General features: G+C 52.9%; 1 protein-coding gene across 1 annotated transcript in view; it reads left to right on the top strand.

The window, feature by feature from the left end:
- LOC130193262 (cyclic nucleotide-gated cation channel beta-1-like) overlaps positions 1-14,119 on the top strand; it is a 65,024-nt gene that overhangs the window by 34,788 nt on the left and 16,117 nt on the right. The window contains exon 8 of the mRNA XM_056413711.1: positions 13,832-14,040. Within this exon, the coding sequence (XP_056269686.1) occupies positions 13,832-14,040 (209 nt within the window). The remainder of the gene's footprint in view (positions 1-13,831; positions 14,041-14,119) is intronic.

The following is a 14,119-nucleotide window of genomic DNA, read 5'->3' as shown; positions in this document are numbered from 1 at the left end:
GAGCTCAGTGTATCCTAAACGCCCATAAGGAGAGAGGAGAGAGGAGCTCAGTGTATCCTAAGCGTCCATAAGGAGAGAGGAGAGGAGAGGAGCTCAGTGTATCCTAAACGTCCATAAGGAGAGAGGAGAGAGGAGCTCAGTGTATCCTAAACGTCCATAAGGAGAGAGGAGAGGAGAGGAGCTCAGTGTATCCTAAGCGTCCATAAGGAGAGAGAGGAGAGGAGCTCAGTGTATCCTAAACGCCATAAGGAGAGAGGAGAGAGGAGCTCAGTGTATCCTAAACGTCCATAAGGAGAGGAGAGAGAGGAGCTCAGTGTATCCTAAACGTCCATAAGGAGAGAGGAGAGAGGAGCTCAGTGTATCCTAAACGTCCATAAGGAGAGAGAAGAGGAGAGAGGAGCACAGTGTATCCTAAACGTCCATAAGGAGAGAGAGAGGAGAGAGGAGCTCAGTGTATCCTAAGCGTCCATAAGGAGAGAGGAGAGGAGAGGAGCTCAGTGTATCCTAAGCGTCCATAAGGAGAGAGGAGAGGAGAGGAGCTCAGTGTATCCTAAACGTCCATAAGGAGAGAGGAGAGAGGAGCTCAGTGTATCCTAAACGTCCATAAGGAGAGAGGAGAGAGGAGCTCAGTGTATCCTAAACGTCCATAAGGAGAGAGGAGAGGAGAGAGGAGCTCAGTGTATCCTAAACGTCCATAAGGAGAGAGGAGAGGAGAGAGGAGCTCAGTGTATCCTAAACGTCCATAAGGAGAGGAGAGGAGAGAGGAGCTCAGTGTATCCTAAACGTCCATAAGGAGAGAGGAGAGAGAGGAGCTCAGTGTATCCTAAACGTCCATAAGGAGAGAGGAGAGAGGAGCTCAGTGTATCCTAAACGTCCATAAGGAGAGAGGAGAGGAGAGAGGAGCTCAGTGTATCCTAAGCGTCCATAAGGAGAGAGGAGAGAGAGGAGCTCAGTGTATCCTAAACGTCCATAAGGAGAGAGGAGAGAGGAGCCCAGTGTATCCTAAGTGTCCATAAGGAGAGAGGAGAGAGGAGCTCAGTGTATCCTAAACGTCCATAAGGAGAGAGGAGAGAGAGGAGCTCAGTGTATCCTAACGCCCATAAGGAGAGAGGAGAGAGAGGAGCTCAGTGTATCCTAAACGCCCATAAGGACAGTTCAGAGGAGAGAGGTGCTCAGTGTATCCTAAACGTCCATAAGGAGAGAGGAGAGAGGAGCTCAGTGTATCCTAAGCGTCCATAAGGAGAGAAGAGGAGAGAGGAGCTCAGTGTATCCTAAACGTCCATAAGGAGAGAGGAGAGAGAGGAGCTCAGTGTATCCTAAGCGTCCATAAGGAGAGAGGAGAGGAGAGAGGAGCTCAGTGTATCCTAAACGTCCATAAGGAGAGAGGAGAGAGGAGCCCAGTGTATCCTAAACGTCCATAAGGAGAGAGGAGGGGAGGAGCTCAGTGTATCCTAAGCGTCCATAAGGAGAGAGAGAGGAGAGGAGCTCAGTGTATCCTAAACGACCATAAGGAGAGAGGAGAGGAGAGAGGAGCTCAGTGTATCCTAAACGTCCATAAGGAGAGAGGAGAGAGGAGCTCAGTGTATCCTAACGTCCATAAGGAGAGAGGAGAGAGGAGCTCAGTGTATCCTAAGCGTCCATAAGGAGAGAGGAGAGGAGAGAGGAGCTCAGTGTATCCTAAACGTCCATAAGGAGAGAGGAGAGGAGAGAGGAGCTCAGTGTATCCTAAGCGCCCATAAGGAGAGAGGAGAGAGGAGCTCAGTGTATCCTAAGAGGCCATAAGGAGAGAGGAGAGGAGAGGAGCTCAGTGTATCCTAAACGTCCATAAGGAGAGAGGAGAGAGGAGCTCAGTGTATCCTAAACGTCCATAAGGAGAGAGGAGAGAGGAGCTCAGTGTATCCTAAGCGTCTATAAGGAGAGAGGCGCCTGGTGTATCCTAAACTACAAGGGAGAGAGGGAGAGGAGAGAGGAGCCCAGCACCAAGCGTCCATAAGGAGAGAGGAGAGGGAGGAGAGGAGCCTGTATCCTAAACGTCCATGGCGAGAGAGGAGAGGAGAGAGGAGTTTAGTGTATATTAAGCCCATAAGGGAGAGAGAGGAGAGAGAGAGGAGCCCAGTGTATCCTAAACGTCCAAGGAGGAGGAGGAGGAGGCAGGAGCTCAGTATCCTAAACGTCCGCATGGGGAGATAGGAGAGTGAGAGAGAACGTAAAGATCCAAGGGTAGGAGGAGATGGAGGTTTCAGTGTATCCTAAAACGCCCATGGGAGAGACAGAGAGCTCAGTGTATCCTAAGGTCCATAAGGAGAGGAGAGGAGAGAGGTGAGCCCAGTGTATCCTAAACGTCCATAAGGAGAGAGGAGGAGCCCAGTGCATCCCGTCTCCCAAGGAGAGAGGAGAGGAGAGGAGCCCAGGTCCCAAGTCCATAAAGGAGAGAGGAGAGGAGAGAGAGCCCAGTAACGAAAACGTCCATGGAGAGGAGAGGAGAGAGGAGCCCAGTAGTATCCAAGCGCCCATAAGGAGAGGAGAGAGGAGCCCAGTGTAACTCAGTCTATAAGTGGAGAGAGGTGAGAGGAGAGAGGGTCAGTGTCCTAACGTCTGCGAAGGAGAGAGAGAGGAGTCAGTGTATCCTAAACGTCCATACAGATAGGAGAGCAGGGTGAGGAGCCTAAGTGTATCCTAAACGTCCAGGCGAGAGAGAGGAGAGAGCCCAGTGTATCCCAAGCATCCATAAGGGTGGAGGAGAGGAGAGAGCCTGTGTATCCCAAACGCCCACAAGGAGGAGAGAGGTCAGTGTATCCTAAAACGTCCATAAGGAGAGAGGAGAGGAGCTCAGTGGATCCTAAACGTCCATACAGAGGAGAGGAGGATATAGAGGAGCCCAGTGTCCAACCAGCAAGGGAGGAGAGGAGGAGAGGGGAGCCCAGTATCCCAAACGTCCATGAGAGGAGGAGAGAGGAGCCCCAACATCCATAAGGAGAGATATATATCAGGCATCCCCAAGGCCCATAAGGAGAGAGGTGAGGAGACTGCATCCCGGAGCCCATAAGGAGAGAGGAGAGAGGAGCTCAGTGTATCCTAAACGCCCATAAGGAGAGGAGCTCAGTGCATCCGTAACGTCCATAAGGAGAGGGAGAGGAGAGAGGAGCCTGCATCCTAAACACAAGGAGAGAGGAGAGGAGGAGCCTGCATCCCAAGGGGAGAGAGAGGAGAGAGGAGCCTGGGTGTATCCCTAAGCGCCCATAAGGGAGAGAGAGAGAGAGAGAGCTCATATCCAAATGTCCATAAGAGAGGAGGAGAGAGGAGCTCAGTGTATCCTAAACGTCCATAAGGAGAGAGAGGAGAGGGGAGCTCAGTGTATCCTAAGCATCCATAAGTGAGAGGAGAGTATATATATCATGCATCCAAGGTCCTTAAGGAGAGAGGAGAGAACAGTATCCTGTCCCAAGGAGAGAGGAGAGAGGAGCTCAGTGTATCCTAAACGTCCATAAGTGAGAGGTGAGAGAGGAGCCAGTGCATCCTAAGTGTCCAAGGAGAGGAGGAGGAGGAGCCCAGTATCCGGCTCCACAGGAGAGGAGAGAGGAGCTCAGTGTATCCTAAACGTCCATAAGGGAGAGGAGCTCAGCATCCTAAACGCCCATATGAGACAGGGAGGGAGAGAGGAGCTCAGTGTATCCTAAACGACCATAAGGAGAGAGGAGAGAGAGAGGAGCTCAGTGTATCCGGCCCAAGGGGAGAGAGGAGGAGAGCTCAGTGTATCCTAAACGCCCATAAGGAGAGAGGAGAGGAGAGAGAGGAGCTCGGTGTATCCCAAGGCCCATAAGGAGAGAGAGGAGGCAGGAGCTCAAAGTATCCTAAATGTCCATAAGGGAGAGAGGAGAGGGAGCTCAGTGTATCCTGCGTCCCAAGTGAGAGAGAGGAGAGAGGAGCCTGCGTATTCCCAAACGCCCATAAGGAGAGAGGAGAGAGGAGTCAGCAAATTCTAAGCCGCCCAGCAAGGAGAGTGGAGAGAGAGGAGCCAGTGTATCCTAAACGTCCATAAGGAGAGAGAGCAGAGGAGAGATTAAAACTGAAATCACAAGGAGAGAGGAGAGAGGAGCCCAGTGTGATCCAAACGTCCAAAGGAGAGGAGAGGAGGAGCTCAGTGGCATCCCAAACGTCCATAAGGGAGAGAGAGGAGAGGACCAGTGTATCCTAAAACGTCCATGAGAGGAGGAGAGAGGAGCTCAGTGCATCCTAAACGCCCATAAGGAGAGAGAGAGGAGAGAGGAGCCCAGCACCAAGCCCGCCCATAAGGAGAGAGAGGAGAGGAGCCTAGTATCCTAAGCGTCCATAAGAGAGAGAGAGACATCCGCAACGCCCATAAGGAGAGAGGAGCCAGTGTGAGGTAAACGCCCATAAGGGAGATAGGAGAGGAGAGAGGGAGTCAAAAATCCTAAACGACCATAAGGGAGAGAGGAGAGGAGCCCAGTATCCTAAGCGCCCATAAGGAGAGAGGAGAGGAGAGAGGAGCCTGTGTATCCCAAACGTCCATAAGAGAGAGAGGAGAGGAGAGAGCCTGTGTATCCTAAGCGCCCATAAGGAGAGAGGAGAGGCAGAGGAGCCCAGTGATCCCATCCATAAGGAGGAGGAGGAGAGAGGAGCCCAGCATCCTATAAGGAGAGAGGAGAGAGGAGCCAGTGTATCCTAAGCCGCCCTTAAGGAGAGAGAGGAGCCCAGTGTATCATAAGCGCCCATAAGGAGAGAGGAGAGAGGAGTCAGCATCCAGCCCATAAGGAGAGAGAGAGCCTGTGTGCATCCCAAACGTCCATAAGGAGAGAGGAGAGGAGAGAGAGCCTGTGTGATCCTAAACGCCCATAAGGGAGAGAGGAGCTCAAAGTGTATCCCAAGCGCCCATAAGGGAGAGGAGAGGAGAGAGGAGCCCAGTGCACTTAAGCGCCCAGGCAGAGAGAGAGAGAGAGCCTGTATCTCAAACATCCATAAGGAGAGAGATGCGCCTGTGTCCTAAACGCCCATGGTGAGGAGAGGAGAGAGAGGAGCCAGTATCCTAAGCGCCCAGGCAAGGAGAGAGGAGAGGAGAGAGGAGTTTGTGTGTATCCTAAAACGCCCATAAGTGAGGAGAGAGAGAGAGGAGGAGAGGAGCCGAGCACTATAAGTTATCCACAGAGAGGAGAGAGGAGCCAGGCAGAACCCAAACGTCCAAGGAGAGAGAGGAGAGGAGAGAGGAGCACAGTGTATCCTAATTGTCCATAAGGAGATAGGAGAGGAGAGAGGACAAAACCAAACATCCAAGGAGAGAGGAGAGGAGAGAGGAGCCCAGTGTATCCCAAACGTCCATGTGAGAGAGGAGAGCAGGAGGTCATGCAACCCTGGGCCCAAAGGAGAGAGCAGGAGAGTGGAGCCTAGTGTCCTAAAACGCCCATATAAGGAGAGAGAGAGAGGACTAGTGTATCCTAAGGCCCAAGGAGAGAGAGGAGAGAGGAGCTCAGTGTGTCCCAAGCCGCCCAGCCGCTGAGAGGAGGAGAGAGGAGCTCAGTGTAATTCTAAACGTCCATAAGGGAGAGAGGAGAGAGAGAGGAGCTCAGTGTATCCTAAGGCCCATAAGGAGAGAGGAGCAGGGAGGACAAAGGCATCCTGTGTCATTCATAAGGAGAGAGGAGAGGAGAGAGGAGCCCAGTGTCCTAAACGCCCATAAGGAGAGGAGCCCATCCAAACGCCCAAGGCAGGAGAGAGGTTCAGGCAACCCAAGCCCATATGAGAGAGAGAGACGTCCAGAGAGTATCCCAAGGAGGAGGAGGAGGAGCTCAGTGTATCCCAAGAGAGAGACAGGTCCCAATGTCTAAGGAGAGGAGAGGAGAGGAGCATCCAAGCACCACAGAGGAGAGAGGAGCCTGTAATCCAAGGTCCATAAGGAGGAGGAGAGAGCAACCAAATCTATAAGGAGAGAGAAGCCCAGTGTATCCAAAGGAGAGAGAGGAGAGAGGAGCCACAGTGTCCCAAATCAGCCCAGTGCATCCCAAGCGCCCAGTGCACCTGCCCAAGGAGAGAGACAGGAGCCAAAACTTGAAGGCCCTAAGGAGAGAGAGGAGAGCTCAGTGTAATATCCAAACGTCCAAGAGATATAGGAGAGTCATGTCCAAGGCCCATGTGAGGGAGGAGAGGGAGGAGGAGCCCAGTGAACCCAAGCGCCCATAAGGAGAGAGGAGAGAGGAGCCCAGTGTATCCCAAGCGCCCTAAGGAGAGGAGAGGAGCCACAGTGTGTACTGGCAAGCGCCCATAAGGAGAGGAGGAGGAGCCAGTGCATCCCAAATGTCCATAAGGAGAGAGAGGAGAGGAGCTCAGTGTATCCTAAACGCCCATAAGGAGAGAGGAGAGGCAGAGGAGCCCAGATCCCAAACCCAGAGAGGAGGAGGAGGACCAAGGATAAAGAAGGAGAGAGAGGTAGGTCAACCCTAAGGAGAGGAGAGGGGGAGGACCGCCATAAGGAGAGAGGGAAAAGCCGTGAAGTCCATAAGGAGAGAGGAGAGAGGAGAGGTATCCAAGGTCCATAAGGAGAGGGAAAAGGGAGCAGTGTTCCAACCGAAGAGGGAGGGAAAGGCCAGGTGGAAACCAAGAGGAAAGGGGAGAGGAGAGAAAATCCTAAAGGGGAGGGGGACCAGTTCCTAAGGAAAGGGAGGGGAAAAGGGGCCAGGGACCTAAGAAAGGAGGAGGAAGGAGAAGGAGAGTGTATCCAAAGCCCAAGGAAGAGAGGAGAGGGAGGACTAAAGGGACCAAAGGCCCAAGGAAAAGGGAGGAGGGAAAAGGGGAGCAAGGTACCCAAAGCCCTAAGGAGAGAGGAGAGGGACCAGTCTATAAGCGCCATAAGGAGAGAGGAGAGAGGGAGGCCCCGTCCTAAAGAAAGAGGAGAGGGAGGAGGAGAGGAGAGGATCGCCTAAGGGAGAGGAGGGAAGGTAGTTTCCTGCTCCATAAGGAGGAGGGAAAGGGAAAAGGAAAGCCCAAAAAGGGGATCCTTAAAGCCAAAGAGAGGGGAGAGAGGAGCTCAGTGTATCCCCTAAAGAGAGGGTCAGGGAAGCCTAAGGGAGAGGAGAGAGGAGTGTATCCTAAACGTCCATAAGGGAGAGGAGGAGGGCTCAGTGTATCCTAACGTCCAAAGGAGAGAGGAGAGAGGAGCCGGGATCCTAAACGTCCAAAGAGAGGAGGAGAGGCTAGGATCCTAGGTCCATAAGGGGAGAGAGGGAGGAAGAAAGAGGAGGAGAGGGCCAGTGTATCCTAACCCATAAGGAGAGAGGAGAGGAGGGCTCAGTGTATCCTAACGCCATAAGGAAGGGAAAAGGGAGGAGAAAGGAGAAAATGTATCCAAACCCAAAGGAGGAGAGGAGAGAGAGGAGCTCAGTGTATCCTAAACGCCAAAGAGAAGGGGGAGAGAGGGTCCCGGATTAAAACCCAAAAGGGGAGAGGAGGAGGAGGCTCAGGATCCAAGGCCATAAGGAGAGAGGAGAGGGTCAGTGTATCCTAAGCGCCATAAGAGAGAGGAGAGAGAGTCAGTGTACCTAAGGAAAGGAGAGGAGGAGAGGGCTCAGTGTATCCAAGCCTAAGGAGAAGGAGAGGAGCTCATGTATCCACCCATAAGGAGAGGAGGAGAGGAGAGTGTTCCAACGTCCATAAGGGAGAGAAAAGGGGGAGAGTGATCCAAAGCAAAGGGAGGAGAGGGAACCCAAAAAGTCCATAAGAGAGAGGAGAGGAGAGAGAGGGGACCCCAGGATCCAAGGAAAGGAGAGAGGAGGAAGAGCTAGGAAGGGGAGGGGGCCATAAGGAAGAGGAGAGGGGGAGGCCGGTATCCAAGGCCAAGAGGAGGAGGAGAGGAGCCAGGTTTAAAAGGGGGGGGCTCAGTGTATCCTAAGGGAAAGGAGAGGAGAGGTATAGTCCAAAAAAGGAAAAGGGGAAAAGAAGGGGCTAGGACAACGCATAAGGAGAGGAAGAAAGGAGCAGTTAAAAGCCCATAGGAGAAAGGGAGCTCAAGGGAGAGGCCTAAAGGAAAGAGGAGAGGGAGGAGCTCAGGAAGAAAGGGAAAAGGAGAGAAATTTCCCAAGCCATAAGGAGAGGGAGAGGGGGAGGTTTCCAAAGGATTAAAAAAGCCTGCCATAAGGAGAGAGGAGAGAGGAGCTCAGTGTATCCTAACGCCCAAAGGAGAGAGGAGAGGAGAGAAAGGAGTCAGTGTACCCAAACGCCCATAAGGAGGAGAGGAGAGAGGAGAGGGCCAGGTTACCAAAGGCCAAAAAGGGGGAGAGGAGCTAGGACCAAGGTCCATAAAAGAAGGAGAGGGGAGAGGGGCTCAGTGCCAACCCATAAGGAGAGAGGGAGAGAGGAGCTCAGTGTATCCTAAGCCCCAAAAAAAAGAAGGGAGAGAGGGAGCCAGTGTACCCCATAAGGAGAGGGAAAAGGGGAGGATCTTACCTAAGGGAAAGGAGAGGGAGGGAGGACTAGGGCCTAAAGTCCTAAGGGAAAAAGGGGGAGAGAGGAGCTCAGTGTACCCCCCCAAAGGGAGAGGAGAGAGGAGAGTGTTAAAACCCCAAAGGGGAAAGGGGAGAGGAGAGGACCCAAAGGATAAAAAGGGGAAAAGGGGGAGGACCAAAGGCCCTAAGGGAAAGGAGAGGAGAGGACCAAGCCTAAGGGGAAAGGGGAGAGGAGAGGACCAAAGCCTAAGGGAAAGAGAGGGGGAGAGTGTTAAACCTAAGGGGAGGAGAGGGGAGGACCCAAAACCTAAGGAAAGGGGGGAGAGGAGAGGACCCAAAGCCAAAGGGGAAAGGAGGGAAAAGGACCCAAAGCCTAAGGGAAAAAGGAGAGAGGAGAGGACCCAAGGCCCTAAGGGGAAAAGAGGGAGAGGGGCTCAGTGTAAACCCCCGGGGAGAGGGGAGAGGAGCTCAGTGTACCAAACGCCCCTAAGGAGAGAGGGAAAAGGGGGGGGGAGAGGAGAGGACCCAAAGTCCAAAGGGAGAGAAGGGGGAGGAGCTCAGTGTTCCCCCCAAGGGGGAGAGGAGCTCAGTGTATCCTAAACCCAAAGGGGAGGAGAGAGGAGCTCAGTGTATCCCCCATAAGGGAAAAGGAGAGAGGAGCTCAGTGTATCCTAAGCCCATAAGGGGAAAGGGGAGAGGGCCGTTTCCAAACCCAAAAGGGAGAGGAGAGGAGAGGTTTTTTCCCCCAAGGGGAGGAGGAGAGAGGAGCTCAGTGTATCCTAACCCATAAGGGGGGAAAAAGGGGGAAAACCAAAAAAGGGGGAAAAAAAATCTTAAAAGAAAGGAGAGGGAAAAGGGGGCTAACCTAAAAAAGGAGAGAGGAGGGGGTTTACCAAGGAAAGGGGGAGAGGGGAAAAGGGCCTTTTCCAAAAAAGGGGAGAGGGAAAAGGGGCTAGTTATAAAGGAAAAAAAAAGAGGAAGGAAGGGGGGGGAAAAGCCAAAAAGGGAAAGGGGAGAGGGGGCCCCCAAGCCCATAAGGAGAGGGAGGAGGAGCTCAGTGTATCCTAAACGCCCCTAAGGAGGGGAGGAGAGAGGAGCTCAGGGATCCTAACCCATAAGGAGAGAGGAGAGAGGGCGGGTTCCAAGCCCATAAGGAGAGGGGAGAGAGGAGCTCAGTGTATCCAAACGCCATAAGGGGAGAGAGGGGAAAGGGGCTCAGTGTATCCTAAGCCATAAGGAGAGGAGGAAAGGGGGTTTTAAAAAAGGGGAGAGGGAAAAGGGGCCAGGAAAAGGGAAAGGAGAGAGGAGGGGGTTTAACCAAAAAGGGGAGGAGGAGGGAAAATTTTCCAAAAAGGGGAGAGGGAGAGAGGAGCTCAGTGTATCCAACGTCCATAAGGAGAGAGGGGGGGGGCCCCCAACCCCCTAAGGAGAGAGAGAGGGGAAGGGGCTCAGTTATCCAATTAAAAGGGGGAGGGAGAGAGAGGAGCCGTTCCAAGCCCAAAGGAGAGAGGAGAGAGGGGGCCCCCAACCCAAAAAAGAGGAGAGAGGAGCCATTAAAAGCCTAAGGAAAAAGAGGAGAGGAGAGGGGAGTGTTCCTAAACCCCCAAAAGGGGAGAGGAAAAAAGGAAAAGGGTTTTTAAAAAAAGGGGAGAGGAAAACCGGAAAGGGGGAAAAAAGGGAAAAAGTCAAAAAAAAGGGGGAGGGAGGGCCGGGACCTAAACCCAAAAGGGGAGAGGAGAGAGGAGCTCAGTGTATCCTAAACCCAAAAAGGAGAGAGGAGAGAGAGAACCTCCCATAAGGAGAGAGGAGAGAGGAGCTCAGTGTATCCCAAACGTCCATAAGGAGAGAGGAGAGAGAGCCCCCCGGCAGGACCGCCCCCACAACAAAGCCCTTCTCTGGTAAAGATCGTGGAGGGGTATGTCTCATGATAAACAGATCTTGGTGCAACCAAAGTCATGTACATACTCAAGTCGTTCTGTTCCCCGGACCTGGAGTACCTAATGCTCATGTGTCGACCATTCTGGCTACAAGGGAGTTTACAGCAGTCACCGTAACTGCTGTGTACATTCCGCCTCAAGCTAACACGGACATAGCGCTGAAGGAACTCTACGGGCGATCAGCGAGCAGGAGTCGGCACACCCGAGGCTGCTTTCATTGTGGGGACTTCAACAAAGCGAACCTGAAGAAAGTTCTCCAAGTTCTACCAACACATAACAAGCAACACGGGGCGGATTTGCCCACTACACCCCTTCCGGGATGGATACAAAGCCCTCCTCCGCCCACCGTTCGCAAATCGGACCACCGCCCATCCAACTACCCCGCCACAGGCAGAGGCTTAAGCAGCAACCAATCGCTGTGAAGGAAGTGCAACCTGGTCGGACCAATCGGTCTATGCTACAGGACTGTTTTGAACGTGCTGACTGGGATATGTTCAGGGTCGCGTCCGGACAACAACGCCAGTGAGTACGCGCCTCAGTCACCGGGTTCATCAAGAAATGCATAGATGACGTTGTTCCTACCAAGTCGGTTCGGATTTATCCCAACCAGAAACCGTGGATAAATGGCGATGTTCGCGCTGCACTCCGCGCGTAACACCCCCTTTTGACTCGGGAATATGGCGGAATAAAAAAGAGCCCGCCACGACCTCCAGAAGACCATCGGCTCTGCCAAGCGGGAGTTCAGGAACAAGGTGGAGGAAAAGCTCAAGAGCCATGACGTGAGAGGTGTGGAAGGGCTACAGACAATCACGGACTTCAGAGGGAAACCAGGGGTGAAGAGAACTCCTCTACCTCCCTCCCAGGCGAGCTAAATACATTCTTTGCTCGGTTCGACGTGAACGGCAGCCCGCAAGGCAGCGCCCCCCGAGGAGACCAGCCTGCTGATCATCTCAGAGGCTGACGTGCGCAGAGCCTACATGCGGGGGGACATCCGGGAAAGGGGGCAGGTCCGACCACATCCCGGGCGCGCCTCAGAGCATGTGCAGACCAGTTGGCAGGAGTCTTCGCAGACATCTTCAACCTCTCCCCGTCCCAGGCTGTTGTTCCTGAGAGCTTCAAGATGTCCACCATTGTGCCTGTCCCCAAACACCCCAAGGTAACCTGCCTGAATGACTGGAGACCCGTAGCCTCACCTCGATTGTCAGTAAATGCTTGAGAGGTTGGTCAAGGACTTCATTTGTTCCATGTTGCCTGCCACGCTGGACCCATGGCAATTTGCATATCGTCAAAACAGATCCACCGACGACGCAATTGCCATGGCACTTCACACCGCCCTTTCCCACCTGGAGGGGAGGAACTGTTGTGTTCGAATGCTGGTTGTGGACTACAGCTCAGCGTCCAACACTATTGTTCCCGCCAAGCTCGACACCAAGCTCAGAGGTCTAGGCCTGCACTCTACCATGTGCAGCTGGATACTGGACTTCCTGTCGGGCCGCCGCCAGGTGGTGAGGATGGGCAGTACCACCTCAGAGCCGCTGACCCTCAACACGGGAGCCCCTCAGGGATGCGTGTTGAGCCCTCTCCTCTACTCCTGTACACCCACGACTGCACGGCCATGCACAGCTCCAACGTCATCATCAAGTTTGCGGCACAACAGTGTTGGGGCTGATCACCCACCGAGACAGCCTACAGGGAGGAGGTTGAATCACTGGTACAGTGATACCAGGAGAACAGCCTCGTCCTCAACGCAAGAAGACCAAGGAGCTGATCGTGGACTACAGGAAGGGGAGAGGAGGCACCCCCATCTCCATAGACGGGTTGCAGAGAGGGTCAGCAGCTTCAAGTTCCTCGGGGCACATCTCCGAGGACCTCACATGGACCACGACACCACTCACGTGGTAAAAAGGGGCCCCCGCCTGTATTTCCTTAGGCGACTGAGGAAATTCAACAGGGCCCCCCGCATCCTCAGAACATTCTACACCAGTACCATCGGGGTGTTCTGACAGGTTGCATCACCGCCTGGTCGGGAACTGCACCGCCCTGGGCGTAGGGCACTACAGGGGGTGGTGGGGTTTGGCACAGTACATCGTTGGAGGTGAGCTTCCTCCATCCTGGACATATACACCAAGGGGTGCGTGGCCGGGGCCCAAAACGGATGATAAAAGACAATAACCACCCGGCCCCCTGTTCACCCCTTTTACCCCGGGAGGCGATACCGCGTATCAAGTGCCGACAAAAAGACTGAGGGGCAGCTTCTTCAGTCAGGCCATCAGGCTGCTGAACAAGGACTGAGACCCTCATTAACACTTTCACCCGAACATATTCTGTGAATATCTATGGCCAGGTGTATATTTTATTACATTGTTTTATATATATATATTGTATATATATATACATATATATATAGTCTCAAAAAAGTGTATATTTTATTACATTGTTTTATATATATATATTGTCATGATGTATATTCTATTACATTGTTTTATATATATATTGTTAATACTTTCTTCTTTTTTGTTGTTGTGGATATTGTATAGTTTATTCTCATTCTTATTCTTTTTTTAGTCTGCTACTGCTGTCGGGTGTTTTGCACATAAGAATTTCACAAACCGATTATACTTGTATAAAAGGGGATGTGACAATAAAAACTTGAAACTTGAAACACAACGGACAGAGTTCTCAGTCCGCAAGATGGTCGTTGCCATGGAGATAGCCTTGAAGGGTCCTGGGGAGAAAACAACCACAGGTGTCTGTGGATAGGGGGAAGGAATGGGGAGATTCTCACTTTAGTGATCTTCGGGAGTTGTTGTTCCAGTCACGGCCTTGGCCAAGGCCCGTCCTGGTAGAGGGAGCCGAAAGCAGATAAGATTGGGATTGTTTGGTCTTCCAGTAGCTGCATTCAATTTGCTCACCTACTATTCCTCCATTTTCCTCCCATTTCCCAATAGGATTTCAAATCGATCCAATTTCGTCGGGCAGCCATAGGGGGCTCTAACGGCTGTCACCGCTTCCTCAATTTTCCGATTAGCCAGGGCAGCGCCAAATCCAAACAGCAGAAATCCTGTAATCATGTTTCCAAAGGTAGATGTCTTCACCCTCCACGGAAAGGGCTGCTAGGCACACCAAAGCCAACGCCCCACGCCCATCGTTAACCAGCTGCAACCCCCCCGGGAGGACGGGCAGGTTCCCAACCCGAGCCTTGTTTTCGTTGGGGACCAGTTGATCAGATGATCAGTTGATCGTCCATGGTTTTAGTTCGAAGAGCGATGAGGAGAGAGTCTCAAGTATAAAACAAGACAAGACATGACGAGAGAAGCCAAGCAGGGAAGGGAAGGTCATGGGGAGGAGAGGGAGAGAAAATGCGACCGCCTTCGAAGAGAGCCAAAGAAGAGGAGGGATGATGGTGATGTGTATGGTGACCACGATGTGGACTTCCTGCCTCAGACCTGATCTACGTGCTGTGGCTCTTCTGCGTGGTGGCGGCGTGGAACTGGAACATGTGGCTGATCCCGGTGCGCTGGGCGTTCCCCTACCAGACGGCGGAGAACCTCCACCTGTGGCTGCTAATGGACTACACCTGTGACCTGGTCTACGTCGCCGACATCCTGGTCTTCCAGCCGCGGCTGCAGTTTGTCCGCGGAGGAGACATCGTGGTCAGTAACACCTGAAGCCTACACCTGAAACATACACCTGAAGCCTACACCTGAAACATACACCTGAAGCCTACACCTT

The sequence above is a fragment of the Pseudoliparis swirei genome, chromosome 4 (assembly GCF_029220125.1).
Source record: "Pseudoliparis swirei isolate HS2019 ecotype Mariana Trench chromosome 4, NWPU_hadal_v1, whole genome shotgun sequence".
Classification (NCBI taxonomy): Eukaryota; Metazoa; Chordata; class Actinopteri; order Perciformes; family Liparidae; genus Pseudoliparis; species Pseudoliparis swirei.
The sequence above is the reverse complement of the archived record's forward strand: the minus strand, read 5'-3'. Positions and strand labels throughout refer to the sequence as shown.